The sequence below is a fragment of the Prunus avium genome, chromosome 7 (assembly GCF_965620075.1).
Source record: "Prunus avium chromosome 7, drPruAviu1.hap1.1, whole genome shotgun sequence".
Lineage (NCBI taxonomy): Eukaryota > Viridiplantae > Streptophyta > Magnoliopsida > Rosales > Rosaceae > Prunus > Prunus avium.
The window spans coordinates 27,663,747-27,687,258 of record NC_142290.1 but is presented as its reverse complement, the minus strand read 5'-3'; the positions used below and the strand labels follow the sequence as shown (position 1 = coordinate 27,687,258).

Sequence of the window (23,512 nt, the reverse complement as noted above, 5' to 3'; positions counted from 1 at the left end):
ACACATTCTAATTGTTCGTAACTTAGGCTGTTTATGTTTTCAGACCCCAGATGGATGCACTGTGGCCACTGCAGCCGCGGATGAGGCGGTTCGAACTTGGAATGTGTTTGGGATAATGGGGTGTAATTGTATGGTGTTCGAGTCATGTTATCTCTTGTATCCACCAATATTTGTCAATGTAGCATGTTTAATAAATTGTGTAGCAAGAAGTGAGAAAATTAGTAATTTTTTATATATTCCAATTAGATATATGACAACATCATTATTACAATTATATATTCCAATTAGATATAGAAATTGTGTACCATAATTATTGTGCACGTTTTCTGACACATAAATTCGAATGTCCTTCTTATAATTTAAAATATCGCATTGTCAAAACAAAAACAAAAAAAATGAAGAAATTAGCACTACGTGATAATATAAAATTCTTCCAAATTAAGTTATTATCTTATTCAATACTAAAAGAAATATTATAGCTGTGCGACTACACTTGGGTTTTCAATTTTTTATTTAAAAGAAATAGTATAGCCCCCTGGCTCTACTAGGTTTTTAAATTTTTTTTTAAAAAGAAATAGTATAGCCGCTCCGCTATGCAGGGTGTTTTCCAATTTTATTTAAAGGGTTTTCCCTAATTTTTCAAAAAGAAATAGTATAGCCGGCTATACTCGGTTTTAAATTTTTTTTTTTAATAAAGAAATAGTATAGCTAGGCAGCTATACTCTGTTTTTTCCCTTTTTTTTGGAAATAAATAGTATAGATGATTTTTAAGTTTAATACAAATAATATATGTTGAAAATTAAATAATTATACACATGAAATTCACGTATTATACACATAAAAAACAAGTATACACAAAAAATTCACTTATTATACAACTAATTATCACATATTATTGAATCCAAATAATAAATATTAAAAAATTTAAATAAATTATATTAAAGTATTATATAGTGGCTGAACTTTTGAGTTATAATTTGCCAAATTTTTTCCAAATAAGACATGTACATATTTTATTATTATAGCCGCGAGGTAAACCAAATTAATATCTATAAAGTATAAACTAATGCAACTAGGAGGGTCATTTTTTTCATATTTTTTTAACTAAATAATATATCCGGGTGGCTATACCATTTAAATATAATGTAATTAATTAATATTTTTTATAAAAAAATAGTATAGACGCCGGCTATACTCGGTTATTCATTTTTTTTAAAAAGAAATAGTATCGCCGTTCGGCTATACTTGGATTTTAAAAATATTTTGAAAGAAATAGTATAGCCGTCTCTTTTTTCTACTTTTTGTTAAAAGATATATATAGCCATGAGGATATATTCGGTTTTTTTAATTTTTTTAAAAGGAAATAGTATAGCCGGTCGGCTATACGAGCCCTATTTTTTAAAAAGAAATTGTAGAGCTGCGCGGCAAGACTCGGTTTTTTAAATTTTTTTTAAAATAGAAATAGTATAGCCGCCCGGCTAGACTCGGTTTTTTCCAATTTTTTAAATAGAAATAATATAGCCGTCCGGCTATACAGGGTTTTCCCCTAATTTTTCAAAATGAAATAGTATAACCGCACGGCGATGCTTCGTTTTTTTTTTCAATTTTTGTTTAATAGAAATTGTATAGCCACCCGAGTATACTGGATTTTTTTTCTTCTAGTTTTTTTAAAAGAAAGAGTATAGGTGTTCAACTGTATTGTGTTTTTTCAAATTGTTTCTTAATAAATAGTATAGCCGACCAACTATACTCATTTTTTTAATTTTTTTTTGAAACAAATAGTATAGCTGGGCCATTGTACTTGATTTTCTCCAATTTTTTTTAAAAAGATAAGTATAGCCGCCCTGCTATACTCATTGTTTCCAATTTTTTTAAAAAAGAAATAGTATAACCACGTGATTATACTCGGTTTTACCCAATACTTTTAAAAGAAATAGTATAGCTGATCTTTTAAGTTGAATATAAATAATATATATTAAAAAATTAAATAATTATACACATGAAATTCACGTATTACACACATAAAAATGAGTATATACACAAAATTCACGTATTATACTCATAATTATCACATATTATTGAATACAAATAATATATATTACGACAGGACCCGCCCCGAATTTCTCGAAATCCGAGACGAATCCTGTGGAATTCCTGACATCACCCGATGTCAGGCCTACTCATTGAAACTATATCCTCTTTTCCCAAAAAGGATTTACGGCACGAGAGTTCCTACCGAAATTTCGGTAGAGTCTCCCCTGTAAATTGAACATTTCCCAAATTTCAACCTGCATAAAACACATTTTAAAACACCAACTGGCATCATGCACAAATTAACAACATGCAATCACATAGTAGGCCTCTGGCCTTCAGATAATTCGAAACAGAACCAACAAAGTTCTTAAGTCGGATACTTCATAAACAATACAATTAAAAATCTCAAACAACTTTATGAATACCACCGAAAACATCAAACCTGATTCAAATCCAACAATCACATCGAAAACCACATCCGAAATGCAATCACATACACAGAATCGATCAGACCTTTTAAACACAATAATATTTCGCGGCTGCGCCTGATGAGACCCCAGGCTGCCTACGTACCCTTGGACAAGGGATCAAGCCACACGTAGTTCTCATCTCAACGGCCACAACTCCGAAAATAAACAATCATTCACAACATAACCAACTCTACATTTCAGATCTATCACAATTTCAAATTCGACAAAAACACAATGAACACATTCTCAAACTCTTCCTTTATATCAGTTCAAATTCGTAACCATACCCTATTCAAGGCGTATGTACATTAAACACATTATCCAATTATTCCCCTTTTAACAGTTCAATCCCGCAACCATACCCTATCCAAGGCGTATGGCGCCAAACAACACTGCCCAAATCCAGGGCTTATATGTTCATACATGTGCAGGCTCACAAATCTCAAACCAGAATCAAAACCACATATACATATATGTGATATGTATAACAAGAAAAGAATAATTATATATATATACATAAACACACCCACCTCTTACCATCATCATGTACCAGGGGAAAACAATCCAACAGGGGATTGTTGACTAGCTCACAATTATCAGCCCTCAAACGGACTATGTGGCTAGGGACGAGCCGTCCAACGGGGGGACTAACTCTCAGCCAGCACGTACGGACGAAGAATCAAGACCCGTACGCCTGTAAACAGTCCTACGCGCGCAGACTACCCAATTAAGGGTCTACAGCAACATCCCGTCAAGGATGCCCCGGGTTCCGTCATATCAAGACCATATCCACAATTTCCATGTATCAGTATCCAAGGGGAGGTACATGTGATGTTGCACATCGTGTACTGGGGAAAACAATCCAATAGGGGATTGTTGACTAGCTCACAATTATCAGCCCTCAAACGGACTATGTGGCTAGGGACGAGCCGTCCAACTGGGGGACTAACTCTCAGCCAGCACGTACGGACGAAGAATCAAGACCCGTACGTCTGAAAACAGCCCTACGCGCGCAGACTACCCAATTAAGGGTCTACAACGACACCCCGTTAAGGTATTCCCCGGGTTCCGTCATATCCAGACCATTTCCACAATTTCCATATATCCATTTCCATGTATCCCAGTGTCCATATCCACTGTTTCCAAATATCATCATCAAAAGGGGAGGTACGTATGATGGTGGAGTTCGTAATCCTTATATAAATAATATTCCCATCCTTAGTTCAATTTTCCCAAAACAAAATACATATTCATAGTAGACAAATAACTCTCAAACATAAAACCCATAACCGGGGAAGTACCTAAGATAGTGTTTTCTCAAATATTATATATATAAACTCCAAGACCCTCGAACATATCAAATCCACAAATATATCACAAATACTTTACAAAATAATAATCTCGACTATTAAATATAAAGTGCATTACAATAAACCATTTAATTCATATGCATAACATTTCCATCTTAAAACCATGCCATTATTTGAAAGCAATACCCATTGTTTTCCTAATAATCATAACCGAGTCCCAAGACTCACTTTCACAACTCTACGAATCGAGTATCCCATAATTATTCATTTCATAATTTCAATTATCAAATATTATCCAAGAATCCCATAGGATATTATAAACAAGCTCATACTCCCAATATAATCCAAATAACTCAAATAACAATTAACACTCGTTTACATGGTCATCCTAATACTTTTCGAAGTGTGAAACTACCTCGGAAGACTCACGGTCAACCGAGAGTCAAACTTTCTAAATTTGGTCAACCGGGCCCGCGGGCCCCACGACCTCCATTTTTCGATCCGAACATCCCTAAGGGTTCCATAAGGTTTAATAAACCTATCCTTCAAGTTTGGTCCGAATCGGACGGTCGGATCACTCACGATCGGACGATTATCTTAAAAATACAAACTTTAACTTATTGAATCGTAACATCCGGGGCTCCGATTCACGATCCGTAAAATCCTACACAATACTAGGAACGCCTAGATTAACATATATTAAATTGGAAGCGATCCAACGGTTCTAACATATCGAACCCGGAAAAAGTGGCCGGAAATTCTAACTTAAAACCGGCAGAATTTAAATTCACGAAACGGGCTACAAACTCTCAAAATTTCTGGAATCCTATCTCATAGGCAGCTAGAGCACGAAAATTAGTCCAAAAACCATACCTCACTCGTCCAATTTGGTGGAGAAATGAGGGAGAACGAGCGACCCAAAGTTTCTGAAATTTCCGCCCGTTTTTCTGCAATTTCCGGCGACTGACGACGGTGGTGATGGCTGAGATGGGGCAAGGCTGGAAGAGAAACTCACGGCGGTCCTATTGGGACCGGTACCGCCCCACATGGCGGCCGGACGTGACGACGGTGGCTTGGAGAAGCCACCGGCTGTGCAGAAAAAATGAAAGGGGGAGGGGCTGCTCCCGGAGAGAGAGAGAGAGAGAGAGAGAGAGAGAGAGAGAGAGAGAGAGAGAGAGAGAGAGAGAGAAATTCTGGTTTGAAAACCAATTTTTCAAAATTACAAAATTGCCCCTCGAAGTATTTAGATCGTAGCAGTATAGCCGCACTTCCTAAAGGGGTTTTTTCCCTTTTTTTAATTATAAAAGAAATAGTATAGCCGGGTTGCGATACTCTATTTTTCTAATATTTGTTTAAAAAATACGTCAAATAGTATAGCCGGTTTTTTTTTTCTCCCCATCTTGCCTTTCTCTACCACTTTGTCACTATACCCAAGTTTGAATCTATAAGAGCAAGTGCAGCGCAAGGCTGTGCCCTGGGTAAAAGGCCCCCTGCCAGACCAAAAGCCCCTCCAGCGCACGACATGCAGCCCGGGCAAGCCCACGGGCAATTTCTGTCTGGGCTTCAGCCGGAAGGCGCTGACGTCAACGAGCCAAAAAAAAATCCGAAAAAAATCGAAAGAAATTCAAATTTTTTTAAAAAAAATACCAAAAAATTATGGATGTTTTCCCTATAAATACATAACAATTTTATTCACTTTCCACACCAAATCTTCATACAAACTCTTCTTCTTCCAATATTTTTTACTTTCTACTCACATTTTTCTACTACTTTCCAATAAAGAAAGCATTAAATAATATGACTATTTATTAAAAAAAGCATATCACAACAAAGATTAATTTAAAAAAAACCTTCATTTATTGCAAACAACACACAAAATAAACCATAATTAAAATCTTATCTGACATGGGACACGTGACACAATTTTAGAGGGTGAAAATCTTATCTGAAATTATAATTTTTTTTAATAAATATCCGAAAATCTTATCTGAAATAAGACACGTGGCAACCGAGAATCTCATCCGAAAATCTTATATGAAATTTGATGGACACGTGGCAACTAAAAATGTTATCTGAATTTTTAGGTGAGAATTTTATAATAAATAGTGACACGTGGAAACCAAAAATATTATATGAAAAGCTTATTAAAATTAATGGTTTAAGTATAAAAAAAATAGAAAATAAGGTAAGGTGAATAGTGTTTGCGCTTGCCCTTGCCCTTTGGGGTGGAACCAAAAAAGGCAAGGCTGTCACTATTCACATGAATAGTGTTAGCCCTTGCCTTGCCTTTGCCTTGCCCTTGCCTTTTGGGGTGGAGGTGCTCTAAAGTATAGAATTTATTGCCAATTGCTGCATCTTTTTTTCCATCTCGTTACAATAATTTACAATTTCTATTATTCCAAAATGAATTTATTTAGTTGAATCAGAAAACCCAATGTGTGATTTGAAAGGGAATTCAAGGAAGCTACTGGGATTCCTCATATTTCTAAAAATGATGAATTCTTGGTGAAGCGATGAATTCTTGGCTTCCAAAGGGATTGAAGGATTTGATTTCGTATTGTGGTTTTAAAGAGAGGGTGATTTTTTATTGCTGGGTTTAGATGTGAGGGGTTGCTAATTGTGGTATATTAATTAGACGAGGCTCAAGTTGCAGCAGTTGGTTGCTTCATCCCTTCCTAACTCATGTTGTGATCATGCGAGGATGGTGGGTCCTTCAATAGAAGGAATGGATCATGAAGATGGGGAACATAAACAATTTTTTTCGGGTCAAAGAGATGCTTCATTAAAGCCCCCAAAAGCTGGGAAGGAATAACAATGACAAAACTCACATCTAACTGAACTGGGAAATCATTAAAATTATTTCAACTCCATGGATGCGGCTGCCAAGTCCATTTCTTTCGATGTCATAAAACTACATACTTCCAGCACCATAATAAGGCCACAAGATGAGGATTTAAGCAAGTCAGATCATTCACTCGGAGCTCCGAGATTTTACACTTTCCCTCAAGATCTACCACATAGCATGCATTCTTGCGCTTCATTGGATCCACATACACTCTCCTCTCCACTGTACGTAATGTGAACATATCCATCTTCATCCTTGTTTTCCTCATAGATTGCGGACATCAAGGTGTCTGTACCCATTGGATCAATGAACTATTACAACCAAAACTAAAATGAGTAAAACAAAGATGATCGAGTTGCAACTCACCAATGGGAGATTTAGTGTTCTTGAAAAACATAAATATAGGGTTTATTGCGCCGACGACGAACTGTCTGCTGCACTTGACTTGAAACCGAATATGATTAAAAAAATCTCCAAGAGGCATCTCATCAGGGACAAGGAATCTGCAATCAGAAAAAACAGGATAGGCAATACAACTGTATGAGTGAGAACCCCCTTCATTTAAGACACGTTATGAATACAAATGAATTTGGTGTAGGTTTTCCTTTCTGTATGTAAATCTAATATAGTGGCATGGAATAGGAAATTACTTGGTAGGAGATTTCATGTACAAACTAAAACGCACAGCTAACAATGAAAACATATCAAGTATTGGGCAATGCTTTCCGCAATCTTCTTTCTTATTCTCTCCTCCTCCCTTTTCTTTTTGGCCCAATTTCGGAACATATATCAAAAGTATAAATGAAAAGGGAACAATCCTATTCTATTGTAGATATACAAATCAACATAACTAAAGCAAAAGGGAATTCGAAACTCACTTCTTCCGGACCATGTCAGGAATGTCACTCCTTGCATCTTTCTCCAAAATCACCTGCATGAAAGGTCAAATTAGAACATACTGCATAGGAAGTCAACGTATTTGATGCAGTGAAATTCTTACTGGTATATAATTTGGACGCGTCTCCCTCAAATAATCACCATCTAAAGAAGTAAGGAGGCCTTTGTACCTATTCATAGAATCCCTCAACCCATATTAAAAGCATAAATGACAAAAATAACAATCCTATTACATTAAAATCAAGATAAGTAAAGCACAAGAGTGAATCGGCAACCAACCTCTTCTTTCCAGGGTTCCTCAAAGCCTTCTCCACAATCACATGCATGGAGACTCAAATTAGCACACAGAGCATCAATTGAATACATAGGACATAAGCATATTTGATTCAGTGAATTTCTTACCTTCTCGGCGACACTCCTCCAATTGTCTAAACAACAAATGGGCCTTGACCAATTTCTGACCATACATCAAAAGCACAAATGAAAAGGAAACAATCACGTTCCATTGTTGCAATACCAATCAACATTTTAAAGCACAAGGAAATTGGAAACTAACAGATTTTCTTCAATGTCAGGACTGCCAAACATTATGGCCTGTGAACGACTAGGAACTAAACATATCTGATTCTGTGAAGTTCCTACTGGTGTTGGATTTGTTCCTGCTTGCGTCATTCCTTACTCCAAAAACATCAGTAGAAAAGAGATGAGACAGATAACTTAGACAAAACCAAATCACCAATTTCCAAAATAAATCACAACACTGCATCTATGAAATTTAAGCTAATCGTTACAGATCTATACAGATTATATAATTGATCCCTACAAAAGATGGAAAAACTCCGACAAAAAAGAAGAAGGAAATACATACCCTGAGGATATGTGTTCTTGTATGAGCATTCATCCAAGGTGAAACACATGCTGCGACTGTTCTCTGCCAATTTTCAAACCAGGAAACATCAAAACTGCATACGAAATTTTGTTACCAAGAATAGGTCTATATTACATGCATTTAAATCTTCTCAATTTGTATCTCTGTTTTGGTCAGCATGTTCCAACCAACTCTTTACGCATCCAATTCACACAACTGTTCCTTTTTTTTTTTCCTCTCTTGGTTTTTTATTTTTCTTTTATTACTAACACAAGCAATATTAAGTGGAAGCGAAATAAAATGCCTGACCTCGGCAAAGATACTCGTTTAGCGCAAAAATTTCAAAATTTTGGGTGTATTTAATATGGATTTTAAAAGGGTTTAGGGTTATACATACTCGCCTTCCATATCGAGTCTCATGAAACTTTAGACTTTTTTTTTTCCGTGAATTTTATAGTTATTACTATTCATAAAGCGAATCATAATTGTTCTTTGTTTACAGAAAAGTAAATCTTAAAGTTCTTACTACCAAAATCACACATAATAGCATACCCAGCATCAAAGGATTTCTGCTTCTGTATGAAATTCAACGGGTATGACACAATTTAAAGTACAAAGTCTTTTCGTGTAACTTTGATAAATGTGTGTAGTTGAAACCATGCATGCATAAAAGTTTCAATTCAGCAATTAGGTCCCCTACCACACCTACCAACCCGAGCTAGTAATACATAGGCATGATTCATGAAAGACTCATATTTGTATGTCACCCTGTATTCCTTTTCCACTGTATCTTCATCCTTATTTTCCTCATCGATTGCAGACATCAAGGCACCTGTAACATTGGATCGATGAATTATACCACCACAAATTTGGGAAAAAGGTATTATTATGCCTTAAACTAAAACGAGCTGCAACTCACCAGTGGGAGGTTTAGTGTTCTTGAAACAGACAACTATAGGCTTTTTTCTGCTGAGCTTGATATTAAACCGAATAAAATTAACAAATTCTCTAATGGGCATATCACGACGGACAAGGTATCTGCAGAAAGAAAAAGAGGATACGCAATAAAACTATATGAGAATGACAAGCTACCAACATCAATGAAATTCGAATTTTCCATTGTAGTAATAAGTACGTTTTCCTGTCTGCATGCAAATCCTATAAACTAATATGGAGTATAAGGGGTTGTATTGTATTGGTATTGATTATTGAATATGAATTTTGGAAAAAAATTTGGTGGAATTAAAAAGGGTTTTATTTTTATTTTTTAATAATTCTTTCAAGAAGGACTAAGTTGAATTTACCTTATTAATGAAATGAACTAAGGCACAAGCCGAGTCCCCTTTTATTTATAATTTTTTGTCCAGTTTACTATGCACAATAATTCAAGTACCATACTGATAAATCACATATATGTTATTTGAAAAAACTACATCTAAAATACAAAACAGTTTTGAGGTGCCTGCAACTGCAAAACATGTTGTTTAATAGAATATCTTCTCTTTTAATATCTTTTATTAAGATAATGAATTTTTGGGATTTTGAATGTTTCACCTTTCTACCTTTATATGGATAGACGAATACAGAAAAATCAAAACAATTTCGTAATACAAATTTTTTGCACGTAGGTAATTTATCATATGGGACATAAACCAAGCACTTGAAAACAAGATTACAACAATAATCAACAACTCAACATATTAAATATGAGATGGAGAATTTTAATTGTGAGTTTCAACAAGATAGCTTTCACCCCCTCTTCATAAGGCCAAATCTACCAAGCCCTGTCGAAGGATTCCTAAGGTATAATTGCATTAATATCATCATATATACTTGAATTTGGATTGTGGACACTTGAATTCCTAAGGTATAGGTAATGCTAGATTTAAGGGAATGTAAAGAATGTCACCCAATGACTAGTTAAGAGGTAAAAAACCCAGAACTCCAAAACAAATAAAACCTCAACTTCAAGTGGCTTTTCCTCCTGCTACCTACCAATACAGTTTCCTCGTATGTGGCATGAAGTTGCTGCCATCAACTAATTATTGTTGAATAGATCTTGCCTTACACAATAAAATGTTATACGCCTCACACTCATTGTAAATTGGTTTTAAATGGAATGCTCCAACTTTGTCGTCATATTGGAAAGACATTCTGAGAGCATTGAGAATGTTAATGAGTACATTTACACAATACAATATCCTAAGCTTCTTCAGAAGCTACGATTCTTCTATGGTATGAACACTTATTAAGTACGAATACGAACGCTGACAAATGACCAATCAAATATTGTATTAGACCAAATATACGGTTTATTAAACCCTTAAAATGATAATACACTATTTAGAGCTTCCTCAAATTAGCTTATTTGATGGACACCTTTGTAGGCAGGGACGGACCATCCCTTTGGTTAACATGGGCTATAGCCCAGGCGGTTCTTTTTTTCATATAGTATAAAATAACAAACCTAGCACACCTACCCCAAGTTCCAATCAATATAAATGGACCCCCTAGCTGCGTTAACTTGGTGAAACAATGAATTTTTTTGTTTTGAGAATAGAGAAACAATTAACCTTAAAAAACTTTAATTAAAAACCACATTTACCCATCAAATTTTTGTTTAAATTAAAACCACAACCCCTTGCGCAGCTTTAATATTGTAACAATAACAACAAAAAGAATTTTGAGACAAAGAAACAAGTAATATATCAGCTCCAACAACAACAAAAAGTAATAAATGTTAAATATTTTTTTTTTAGAGATAATAAATGTTATCTTTTATCTCCTTATACCATTTGTGAATCAAAATTTTGTTTCCCAAATTTGAATTTTTTTAAAGTTAAATGATCAAGAAAATAAATTACGATGATATAAACTAAAATTAAATTAAGAAAAAATTAAACATAAAATTATTTTAGAGTTAAATCAATTTTAAACAATTAATAAAGTTGAGTACGAGATATACATGAATAGTTCTATTTTAGATAGGAAAATTTGGGTTTGAGTTATCTAGCATTAGAGATGGACTTAATAGGTTTATATGCAAGGTAAATTTAGCCCAACCCATTTTAAAATCCTGAGTCCGTCCCTGTTTGTAGGGCCCAATTTGCATTGTATTTCACTAATCCAAACTTTCTATGTTTTAGATATTCATTCAAAGATCATCTCTACAAAAACTCACTTGAATCCGATATCATTTGACCACTCGATTGTGTTATTGAAATTTTAGTACTTTCTTGAAGCACCGTGTTCATTGATTTTGTAGGATACAATTGGATGTCAAAACGTTTTTTTAATTTGTCTAATTTTTTGCAAGAATGATCTATGAATGTATACTTAAAAAATAGATGGTTTGAATTATTGGAAAAAAAATTCGTAAGAGTGTCCCTCAAATAAAATTATTTACGAGATCCCTTAATAGAAGGGAAATATATATAAGGTCTTGTTAGTTGGATACAATTTGGATTGAAATGTGAATATATTATATAATATTCAAAATCTAATCCAAAGCAAGGGATGGATTGATGATTATGGACCCACAAAATCCTCTCAAAAGGATCCCGCCAATTACTTCCATCGCATCATTGTTGTAGAACTGTTTTAGGTGTTTCCAGTCGTGGTCTATGGCTTTTCCCCTAGACTGAGTACCTTTCCTTTTCTTCCAACCTCATCCTCCATCTTTCTCTAGCTATATTATTCTTTCATATAACCGCGCAGTCTCCCATTATTGGCATGTTTACTTACTTAGAATGGGAGAAGTAAGGAATCGGGGAAGTCAGTAATCATTCCCACCAAAACCAAGAATTAGATCAATAAGGGGAGTAATTGATTGGATGGGAATAATTACCAATTTTGAGGTGGAGTCCACTTACTTTTTATTTCTTGGTGAGTAAGTAAACGCAAAGGAAACAAAGAATCGAAATAATTCTCTTTCTCCCCATTCTCGTTACTGATAAATAAACATATTCTATACGTAGTGAGCAATATTTGATATCAATCCCAATATCACCTTCCTTTTTTTGTTCTTTCTTTTTTTTCTTTAGCATCACATACCTTGCTTAATCAATTAGTAGCAAAGTAAACGTATACCAGCCCACAATTATAAAATTTTAAAAAGAAAAAGTAATAAAGCGAAAGTAGAATAACAAGTTTAAAGGAAGCATCAAGTATAAATTGAACTTGTTAATAATTATAAGGATCATGCATGAATGACGTTTTGGTACGACTTGAGAAATTATAAATAAAAGCATGACACAAACACAATGTTTAGCATACACACTTTTATTTCAAGGATGTTAACTTCTTCTGGAAAATACATAAAAGGAAGGGGAAAAACACCGACAAAGGAGGAAGAACAGGGAACCTTCTAACTGAGAGCTACAGCTCCATTCTTATTCTAACGTACGTCCTCTTACAGAGGGCAAATCATTTAAGAGTTATTTTTGGTCAACACCGTAAGTTTCTTTTTAATATATTTCAAACCTTTGAAAAATACTTGATAAAAACGATTATGGTTGAGCCCAAACGCAGAGAAAGGAAGAATGGCAACAACAACGTAAATGAGGGAAATTGACCATATCTTTTGATGATGAATCAAGAGCACAATAGTAGCAGCGAAGGAGAGCATGGACACTAGCAGCGAGCAGAAGAGAAGGAGGAACCCTAAATTCAGCTTGAAGGGAAGAGAGTGGTGAAAGTTTTTTTACTCAAATGGAGACCTCATGATATTGAGAAACGTGCCCAAAGAAGTCAATGACAAGATAAGCGAGACAGTGTTCGAAATGGCCAATGCTTTGAAGAAAGGAGAGTGCTGGAGATTAGGAAGCCCGTTCTGATTAGTACCCCCGGGAACCGTGTACTCAGCTGCATAGGCCACGGTGGCCACCAAAGCAGCCACGACCGAGCCTGACTGAGCAGTTTCTTTCATCCATACTTTTGCTGACTGAAGAAGCTCTGCATGCTGCTTAGAAAAGAGCTCATCCGCTGTCATACCCTTCTTGTTGCGGTGCATGGTGTAATTAAGTGGGATTATCTTTTGCACACGCTGCCCACAAATGGAAAAAACATTGTTACCATTTCGTACTACTATAACTAGTTTCATACTTAATATAAGTAGCTCTCAGCCAGTACAGTGATATTTCTCTTGGCAATTAATGTTAGAAGATGTTTCCCTTGTCAAAAAAATACTTCATACCTTTGAAGAAAAAAATCAAAATAATTAGTCACTAAAGTGTAGGAAGGGAAGAGAGGTTTTCACACACACACACTATGATGTCGTGGGGTTTGAACACAACCACTGGTCTACAAATCAATGCTCTTTTTCATCAAGATAAGGGAATCACCATTTAAAATCTGTATTTTTAATGCATGCATGCATGTCCTAGTAGATGAACTTCAATTGACTTAAATATAGGGTCATTAAAATTAGGGTTAAGGCTTATATATATCACTCACCGCCATCCATTGCAATTCTTCTTGCAACTGAAATGCAGGACCATATGTACCTTTAGCGTCCACAGAGTAATAGTTCGTATCTGTGAAATAGCTCATATCTGCAGCGTGGTGCAATATGGTGTTCCAATCGCTATCAATCAAGTCAGCCAGCCTTGAGGTTATGAATTTGTTCTTCTTTACAATCTTAAAGATGGCCAACCGACGATACTTAATGGCCATGTGCAAAATGTTTTGTTGATGCTTGATATCGTGCGCCTCAACTGCTTGAGGATGACACTTCAAAATCTTTTCCACAATTTGTGATATTCCAGTTCTAGTTGCTATAAACAATGGAATATACTCATAAGTAGATTCGGTTTCTCTTCCGTCCCCACAATCACAATTATTATCATCAGCATCTTCTTCTTTCTGTGGAATATTTAGTTTTGACACCAGAGAAAATGTATTGACTACTTCGTTTGGATCAATTTCCGCCCAAGAATTGTCCGTTTTGACGAGAAAATCAGTGAGTTCCAATAGTTCTTTTTGATTTTGCATTTCCTCGCCCATAGTAATTCTTCTGATCATTCCTATTCATGAGAGAGATATTGAAATAATATGAAGAGAAGAAAGAAAAGCAAAAAAAGAAATACAAATCAAGTGTATAAAATTTAACAAATAAATGAAATGAAACCACAGGAATTAATAATGAAAACGAACCTTAATTAAGCAATTGTACAAAATTTTATTGTCATTCTTAAGCTTGGGTAAGGCCTAATTATTTTTACCTGGGTGTTAGTTTGGTTTTTTTATTTTTTATTTTAATTCTATAACTCTTAGTTATATATATTTATATATATAGTTATTCTTCTATGCGGATGTCCGCATGTTATTATCGTGCGGATGTCATTGTAAACAAGGAGGAAAGTATGGAGGAATTGTAGAAAATACATGAAGTCCGCATGGTAATAAATATATATATATATATTTGTAGTACTTACGTTATTATTAATTAAATTGTAAACATATATACGTTGGTAGGTATATTGATATACTAACTTAATTATTAACATATTTGTAGGTATATTAGAGTATGTGTATCATCATATATAATTTACTATATTAGAATACATATCTATAAATAAATTAGGTACCAGGTTTCACGAAAAGTTTTCTTAACTATAATAATAATGGCTTACCAACATTTTATATTATGGAAAACATAATGTTTTTGAACAACAAATAAGTTGTTTTTAAGATTTTATGCAAGGATGACATTCTATATATATATATATAGCTTTTATTAAGGTATCTCTCAAATAAGCTGATTTGAGGGACACCCTTATAGGGCCCACTCCCCATTGTATTTCACTAATCCAAACCGTCTATTTTTTAGATAATCATTCAAAGATCATATATACAAAAAAAAAAAAATCACTTGAATCCGATATCATTTGACCACTCAATTGAGTTATTGAAATTTTAGTACTTTCTTGAAGCACCGTGTTCATTTATTTTGTAGGACACAATTGGATGTTGAAACGGTTTCCGATTTGTCTAATTTTTTGCAAGGATAATCTATGAATTTAGACATAAAAAATAGATGGTTTGAATCGTTAAAAAAAAAAAATCGTAAAGGACCATCAAATGTGTCCCTCAATAGAAGGGGACTATATATATAAACAAACACACACTTTGAAAGTTAGATTAATTACTCATAATCTTGTTTGAAAAAGTAGATTGGGAAGGATGATTAAATCCGCTCTCCAAGTCATCGTTTTGATTTGCTGGGTCCCGATCAATGTTATCATCATTACGAAGGCCTGAATGTATTATAAGGGAGCACAAAAATCAGCATTATTATCATCATAATTAGAAAGGCTAATTGAGTTTATATCTAATTTTAGCAGTGCCAGTAGTGTATAAGCAGTAGAGAGAGTAGATGGTACATATATGACGGTGCAGCTTAATCCATATGCTTTCGTGAAATTTGGGTTTGAAGGCAGATGGCATTTGCGCTAGCAATTGAAGACTTGTGAGTCCATTCTTCTCCTTTCTATTCGCAAGATATGGGTACTAACCAATGAGCAGTCTCTGCATTGCAATTTGCATTGAAGGAAAACCATGGATGCATGTTAATCATGATATATAATAAAGTCAAATATAATAGCTAGACTAATGCTATTCTATCATCCAGATGTCCGCACGTTATTATTATGCAGATGTCATTATAAACAGAGAGGAAAACAAAGAGAGGCAGCATAAAATACATGGCATCCGCACGATAATAACGTCCGTACATCCGCATATATATAGTCAAGTTGGTTTTGGAGAGAAAGATAGGGAGAAAGAGAGACCAAAATGTTGGCCAAGTACTGCGATATGAAGAATGGATACTTGATCATCTCTTTGGAAGTGCTGCTGCTCTGTATCGTCGCGCACTTGGGTTGCCAAATATTGAACCAAGTTTGTGTGACCAAAAGAAGCAGCCCTGTAGAGTGGGGTTTCTCCTAAGTGGTTCTTAATCTCCCCATACGCCGGAATTGCATACCTGCTTTCCACAAACAGCTTTGCTGCGTCCAAATTTCCAGACGCAGCTACCTCATGAAGCGGGGTGTTACCGCGGTTGTTCTCCATTATCAACGTATCCCTGTCTTCTAGCAGTGGAATCAAAAGATCAAGCACGTCTTTGCGTCCAGCCAAGCCTGCCACGTGAAGTACAGTGTCGTACTTCGTTGTCATTGGCCAAAATAGTTCAGACACATGATCCTTGTAGAATCGTTTTAGGCTTTCCCACTGGCCGTTCATGGCCCATTCATATTGCCCTCTCGTGAGACTAAGTTCCACTCCTATTTCAACCATCTCCAAATATTTCCACTCAACTCAATTGATAATAGCCGCCCTTGCCCTCTCCCAGTCTATATATTTGCTTCTTTTTTTTTTTTTCTTCTTTTAGCATCACATCACATATATACCTTACTTATAACATTTTAAAAGGAAAAAGTAATAAAGCAAAAGTACAATAACAAGTACTAAAACCGCATCAAATAAATTAAACTTGCTGTTAAAGGGATCAGCCAATACACGAATCACGTTTTGTTACGACTTAGGCATAAGTATTAGATACAGAGGGGAGCTTCTATTACCTTTTTAATTACTTATGACAAGTCATGTAATTAATCTGCCACATCATATTCTTCTTAATTACTCATTATTTTGTCTGGAAAAGTAAAAAGAATATCACCAAGAAAAACAACAGAATAGACCGCCCACCAAGCTTAGATCCAAACCGTTAAACCCATATATGCCAAACAAATAGTTCTGCTTTACAGTTATAAAATTTTAAAAAGAAAAAAGTTATAAAATTTTAAAAAGAAAAAATGATATCTCGTACATTCATAGATCTGTGAGTTGTAGTATGAGATGTGGTGGTTTCTTTGGAATTTTAGTTTTTCTAGCTGTCTATTTTTTTTTCCTTTTCTTGCTTCTGAAACTTCAATTTTCATTAAAATCTTGTAAAGGAAGAATCATGTTCTTTGATATTCTTCTATCATTGCACAAATAACCAAGAATTGACATTCTTTGATTTGGTGAATTTTGTTATATATTAAGAGCATCTCCACCCATAAGTAAGGGCTAAGTCTAGGGCAAGGGCAAGTAAGGGCTGCCACTATTCACGTGAATAGTGTCAGCCTTGCCATTTGTGGTTCCACCCATGAGGGCTAAGTCTAGGGCAAATCTAAGGCAAATACTATTCATTGTACTTTATTTTCTATTTTTTTATACTTTAAACCATTAATTTTGATAATCTTTTGTAATTAAATTTTCGGATAAGATTTTTGGTTGTCACATGTCCATTATTTTTTAGAAAAGATTTTCGGATGAGAATCTCGGTTGCCACGTGTCTTATTCCAGATAAATTTTTTGGATATTCATTAAAAAAAATTATAATCTCAAATTTCAGATAAGATTTTTACCCTCTAAAATTGTGTCACGTGTCCCATGTCAGATAAGATTTTCAGAAATTTTTTTAAAAATTACAATCTCAGATTTCAGATAAGATTTTCACCCTTTAAAATTGTGCCACGTGTCCCATGTCAGATAAGATTTTTAGGATATGTTTAAAAAATTATAATCTCAGATTTCAGATAAGATTTTCACCCTCTAAATTTGTGCCACGTGTCATCTCTATCTTCTGAATCCCTCTATAAAACTACACCATCAACTCATACCTCTCACACCATCTCTTATCTATTCCTTCATTTCTCAGATTTTACAAAACACTTTCTACTCTCAATGTCAAACTTGAGGAGGGTGTTGGAGAGGCAACAGAAACAAAGGGAAGAAATCCAGCGTAAACGTGCTGAAGAAGATCGGGACGCCGATGAAGAAGAGGAACAAATGCTTGCAGCAGCGGTGTGTATGCTTAATCAATCAAGGCAACACCATGGTCGTGCCCCGAATGTGGACAAACGTAGGGAGTCTCGGGGTAAGAATCTCTTGGAGGATTACTTTATCCCAAATTCGTTATATCCTGAATATAAGTTTCGAGAGAGATATAGAATGCAGCCACATTTGTTCCAAAAAATCATGCATGATATTTGTAATTACGACACATACTTCATTCAAAAGCATGATGCTGTTGGAGTTTTGGGTCTTATCCCGGAGCAAAAACTTACAGCTGCTTTGCGGATGCTTGCTTATGGGGCATCTGCAGAGCAGGTGGATGAGATTGCAAGGATGGGAAAATCTACTATCCTGGAGTGCTTGGTGAGATTCTGTGATGCAGTGGAAAATTTGTACACGAGGGAGTACCTTTGCAAACCCATGCCGAGGGACCTGCAAAGGCTTCTAAAAAAAAAGGCGAGGATCGAGGTTTCCTAGGAATGATTGGAAGCATCGATTGCATGCACTGGCAGTGGAAGAATTGTCCTACTGCTTGGCAAGGAGAGTACTGGAATCGGAAGGGCCAAAAAAGTATAAATTTGGAGGTCGTAGCTTCATTCGACTGTTGGGTTTGGCATGCCTTCTTTGGGGTTGCAGGATCTCAGAATGACCTCAATGTCCTTGGTCAATCCTCGGTGTTCGACGAGGTATTACGAGGTCATTCCCCAGGTCACGTACCAAATCAACAATACCGTATACTCTGGTGCGTATTACCTTGCCGACGGAATTTATCCTAGGTGGACGACATTCGTGAAAACAATTCTGAATCCCCAGTCCGAGAAGGATAGAAGCTTTATTTCCTTTCAAGAAGGTTACAGGAAAGACGTGGAGAGGTGTTTCGATATCTTGCAAGCTCGTTGGGCAATTATTAAGGGTGCTGCTCGGATGCTAGATGAGGAGGTGCTGCGGAGTATTATGATGACTTGCATCATCCTCCACAACATGATTGTGGAGGATGAGTATGACTACGATGCTCCAGAGGTGTTTGAACCCGATCCCATGAACACGGCGTTGACAAGAATATATGAAAGGCCGATGGGACCAAATGGACTAACAATGGAGCCCGAACTGTTACTTCGGGATGGTCGATTCAACAACCCCATGATTGATCGTTATCAAGAAATGCAATCTTCATATGTTCACGAGAGACGTCAAGTTGACTTGATCAAGCACTTGTGGGAGATGAAAGGCAATCACAATGGATGAAGTCAAGATTAGTGCTTTGTTTGGAATTATGCTTTGTTTTTAATTATGCTTTATTTTGTGTGTGGTGTTTTTTCGAATTATGCTTGTTTTTATTATTATGCTTTTATGTATGGTTTGTTTTGTGTGTTGTTTGCAATAAATTTAGGTTTGTTTTTAATTAATCTTTGTTTTGATGCTCAAATATTTTTAATAAACAGTCATATTATTTAATACTTTTTTTATTGAATAAAAAGGAAACAATACAACAAATTAAAGGATAATACAACAATACAACAATACAACATATGACAAAGGTGTTTCAATACAACCTAATGGTTTTCATCATTTAACCAATCCGTATTGCTAGGTCCCTCGTCTTGGAAAAGTTTTCTTCTCATCACATCCCTTCGTCTTAGCTTCCAATAGGCCTTTGTTTCAGGAGACATATGGCTCGTATCCATCCATGGCCATGATTTTCATCTCTCTATCCTCCATGTCTTTTTCTTGTGCCTGTTGCTGTTGAATTGCAAATGCTTCCTCTCGTGCCATGTCCAATTCATCTCTTTTCAAGTCTCTCTCAATTCTTAGTGAGGTGTTCTTAGCTATTTGCTCCAATAATTGTACACATTCATTGTTTGAAGTGCCACCTCTCTGGCCTTTGCCGCCTTTCTCCCAATAGGTCTCGGCGGACGTGGGAGTGGTGACTCCGTTTCCATTGGGGAGTTCAATGGCGAATCGGTTGATGGCAAATCGTGGAGCAGTGTCTCATTCAACACAACCGGCGGACCGGTGGGAATAATTTTGAATCTCGAACAATCCTTCACAACTTCCCAACATTGGAAATGTGTTGTGTGGATTTCAGCTACACCAAAATGGATTAAGCTGCATCCTCAACTTGTGATACTCGCAAGTGCACGAACCGTTGGTAGTATAGCATATGTAAGTGCGAGGTCGATTCCACAGGGATTGGTGATTGAATGATCCAATTTAGTTTCCCTACACAAAATAGAAACAAAAACAAAGAACATAAAACAAGGAAGAAAGAAATAAGTAACTCAAGCAAATAAGTTCCCAAGTTCAATTTAGATTAATGGATTGATTCTAGCTAAAGTATGATTAAGCCATGGTGTGTGGTCATAACCTTGTGTTCCTAATTCCCTAATTTGATCATTTGTTGTCTAACCTAAAATTAAGCATTAGGAACCCATTAAGCATAGAAGAACAATTTAAACAACCAAGCATGTATCTAATCCCTGTTGTCGAATGTCCATACATACTCTTCCTATTCATAGTTCAATTCGAATTAAAGCATGGTGTATACTCTTAATTCAAACCAAGATAGCTAACATGCAAGCCTAAATGGTGATCAATCATTCAAACTAGCATATTAACTTATAAGCATAATGAATAAGAACATGAACCATAATTGAAACTTGGAAACTAATTAAACTTGAATACTTAAGAAAGAATGTACATAAGGAAAAGTAAAGTAGAACTAAGAAATACTTAAGCAGAATTTCAGCACAAATATTTCATTACTACAATTGAAAACTAGAAAATGAAACTAAGAGAATTTGAGGGAGAGAAGGGAGGGGAGCTCTAGAGAAGTGTTTGAGAGCTCCCCCCCTTGGGGTGTGTTTACAAGCTTAGAGAACCTCCCTATTTATAGGCCTAAGGAAGTGAAAAATCTGAATTCAATATGGCTAATGCATACAACACTTGTTTTATAAAATCTGAAATGGTTGATGCACTTGTATTAGAAAATTTGAATTGGTTGATGCACTTCACCAATAAATCCCACCAGCAGCCCTAGCTCATCTTCATGTCACCATGATCAAGCTTCCAACCAGCTCAATAGCTCATGCCTAGCTCACCATGACCAAGCTTCCAACCAGAAACAATAGCTCATCTTGAGGTCAGCATGACCAGCAACTTCAAGGGCTTACGAATTGGGCTTCCCTTAAGCAAATTAAGACTTTAAGCACTCAAACTTGAAGTTCAGAATGTGTTCTTTCCAGCCATATATCATTTGGGCCAATCCAAGGTCGGAGGAGGAAGTTAAGGCCAAAACAAATTGCTAACTCATTTTGCGCGCTGATAAAATCCATCCTGAGCATGGCTCTGTGTTTGCTAGGTAACAGACTCCATATTTATCCAATGGGACTGAATGTTGGATATGTTATAGTACACACCCATTGGAACAACTTTCATGAAGGATGCTGCCTCATCCGAGCTGTGTAGTTTGCTGAAACAAAGCTTGCAATATGACCTACGGAACTGGACTGGCAGGGGGCTGTAGCCAAAATGAGTTTGTCTTTAAGCTCTTCTTCCCTTTATCCAAATCAGGCTTTAACATGCATGGATTGCATAATTTCCTATCCAAATCCATCATTGTTACCTAAAGCTGAAAGATAAACACAAAAAGGATTAAAAGCACAAGTTTAACTCAAAAACATAACCAAATCATAAGCTAGAAGGGTACAAAATGATATGTAATTATGAACCGATCAAAATGCACGAAACTTTTTTTGCCATGCCCCATGGCACCGAACCACATTTGTGCTTGTATGATCTATTAAAAATAAATAATTGGAAGTGCAAGAAAATACAAACTATTTTGAAATGCAAGAATAAAATTGATTATGCAAGAAAATATAGACAAATTGGAAATGCAAAAAGGAAAAAAAAAGATTATGCAAGAAAAAGAAATAGAATATGCAATAAATAAAAAAGTTACATTAAATTGATTAAAATGGCAATTATAAATATTTTACCTCATCGGATAGATTTTGACCGCTTCGAATGTTCTCCCTTGCTTTTGTCAAGGCATTTCTCCATTTCCCTAACTCTTTATTCATAATTTTCCATCTACTAGACAAGGCCATTTCGGTGCGAATGGAACCTGATCTTTGACAAAATTCTCCATGAATTTTGCTCCACATATGATGGAACTTCATCTCATTGACCGTGATAGGGTCATGACTAACGTTCACCCAAGACTGACACAACGCAATATCTTCCTGAGTTGCCCACGAGCCTCCGGCTTCGACAGAAGATGCCATTTGTTTTTGTTTTTTATACAAATGGAAAGTAGTAGAAAAATGTGAGTGGAGAGTAAAAAATATTGGAAGGAGAAGAGTTTGTATGGAGAATTGGTGTGGAAAGTGAAAAATGTGAGTGGAGAGTAAAAAATATTGGAAGGAGAAGAGTTTGTATGGAGAATTGGTGTGGAAAGTAAATGGAAAGTGAATAATGTGAGTGAAGAGTAAAAAATATTGGATGGAGAAGAAATTGTATGAAGATTTGGTGTGGAAAGTAAATAAAATGGTTAGGTATTTATAGGGAAAAAATATATGATTTTTTGGTATTTTTTTAAAAACAATTCAGAATTTTTTCCATTTTTTTTGCAATTTTTTTAGCCAAAAAAACGAGGACCGTCGGATTTCTGGAAAAAAACCGATCGGAGAGTCCCGGTTGTGACACGTGTCACATGCCCGTTGGAGTCTGTCAGGGGCGACGTCAGCGCCCTCGGGGTGAAGCCCAGGCGAAACATGCCCTTGGGCTTGCCCGGGCTAGTGGGACCCAAGGCTTGCCCAGGCTTGAGGCTGCGTGCTGGAGCTCCCTTGGGCTTGCGAGTGGGGCCTTTTGCCCTGGTTTGAAGCAGCGCTGGAGTTGCTCTAATGTAAGATGAAAAGAGCTTTGATTTGTTTGTGTTTTTATAATACAATTTTAATTTTATGTCGCAGAAAATGTGTGAGATGGCAGCAAGATCTATCTTTTCTATTGGAATTACATGTTCCCTTAGTCATAAGTGTTAGATTTCTGTAATGTCCATGATCTTTCACACAACCTGAAATACATAGAAGACATACATGGCGTCATCTTCCTTGAGTACACGATCTCAGAACTCATTTAATTGCAGTAGCGGCAACACGAGCAAAAGGCACGAACGGCTTAAGACTTCTACTCTCTCTCATAAACTATTTCAGCTCACTTTTTATGATGAGATTAAGGTTAGAGAATA

At 35.8% G+C, this 23,512-nt stretch overlaps 1 protein-coding gene and 1 pseudogene across 1 annotated transcript; both read right to left on the bottom strand.

The window, feature by feature from the left end:
- Positions 1-6,581: 6,581 nt before the first annotated feature.
- On the bottom strand, positions 6,582-8,546 carry LOC110760327 (autophagy-related protein 8e-like). The gene is made up of 8 exons (XM_021962577.2): positions 8,425-8,546; positions 8,113-8,230; positions 7,959-8,013; positions 7,836-7,861; positions 7,660-7,726; positions 7,538-7,590; positions 7,026-7,162; positions 6,582-6,948 (listed from the first exon to the last, which is right to left on the bottom strand). The coding sequence occupies exons 1-8, from the start codon at positions 8,471-8,473 to the stop codon at positions 6,818-6,820; spliced, it is 636 nt and encodes a 211-aa protein (XP_021818269.1). The 5' UTR covers positions 8,474-8,546; the 3' UTR covers positions 6,582-6,817.
- A 4,250-nt stretch (positions 8,547-12,796) lies between these two features.
- Positions 12,797-16,719, bottom strand: LOC110760335 (uncharacterized; annotated as a pseudogene).
- Between the last annotated feature and the right edge of the window lie 6,793 nt (positions 16,720-23,512).

Coding starts and splice junctions, on each gene's coding strand:
- LOC110760327 (XM_021962577.2), bottom strand. CDS start 8,473: ATGTGTTTCACCTTGGATGAATGCTCATACAAGAACACATATCCTCAG. Junction 8,231..8,424: donor CAAGAACACATATCCTCAGG/GTATGTATTTCC, acceptor TTTTGGAGTAAG/GAATGACGCAAGCAGGAACA. Junction 7,591..7,659: donor CGCGTCCAAATTATATACCA/GTAAGAATTTCA, acceptor CCTTTCATGCAG/GTGATTTTGGAGAAAGATGC.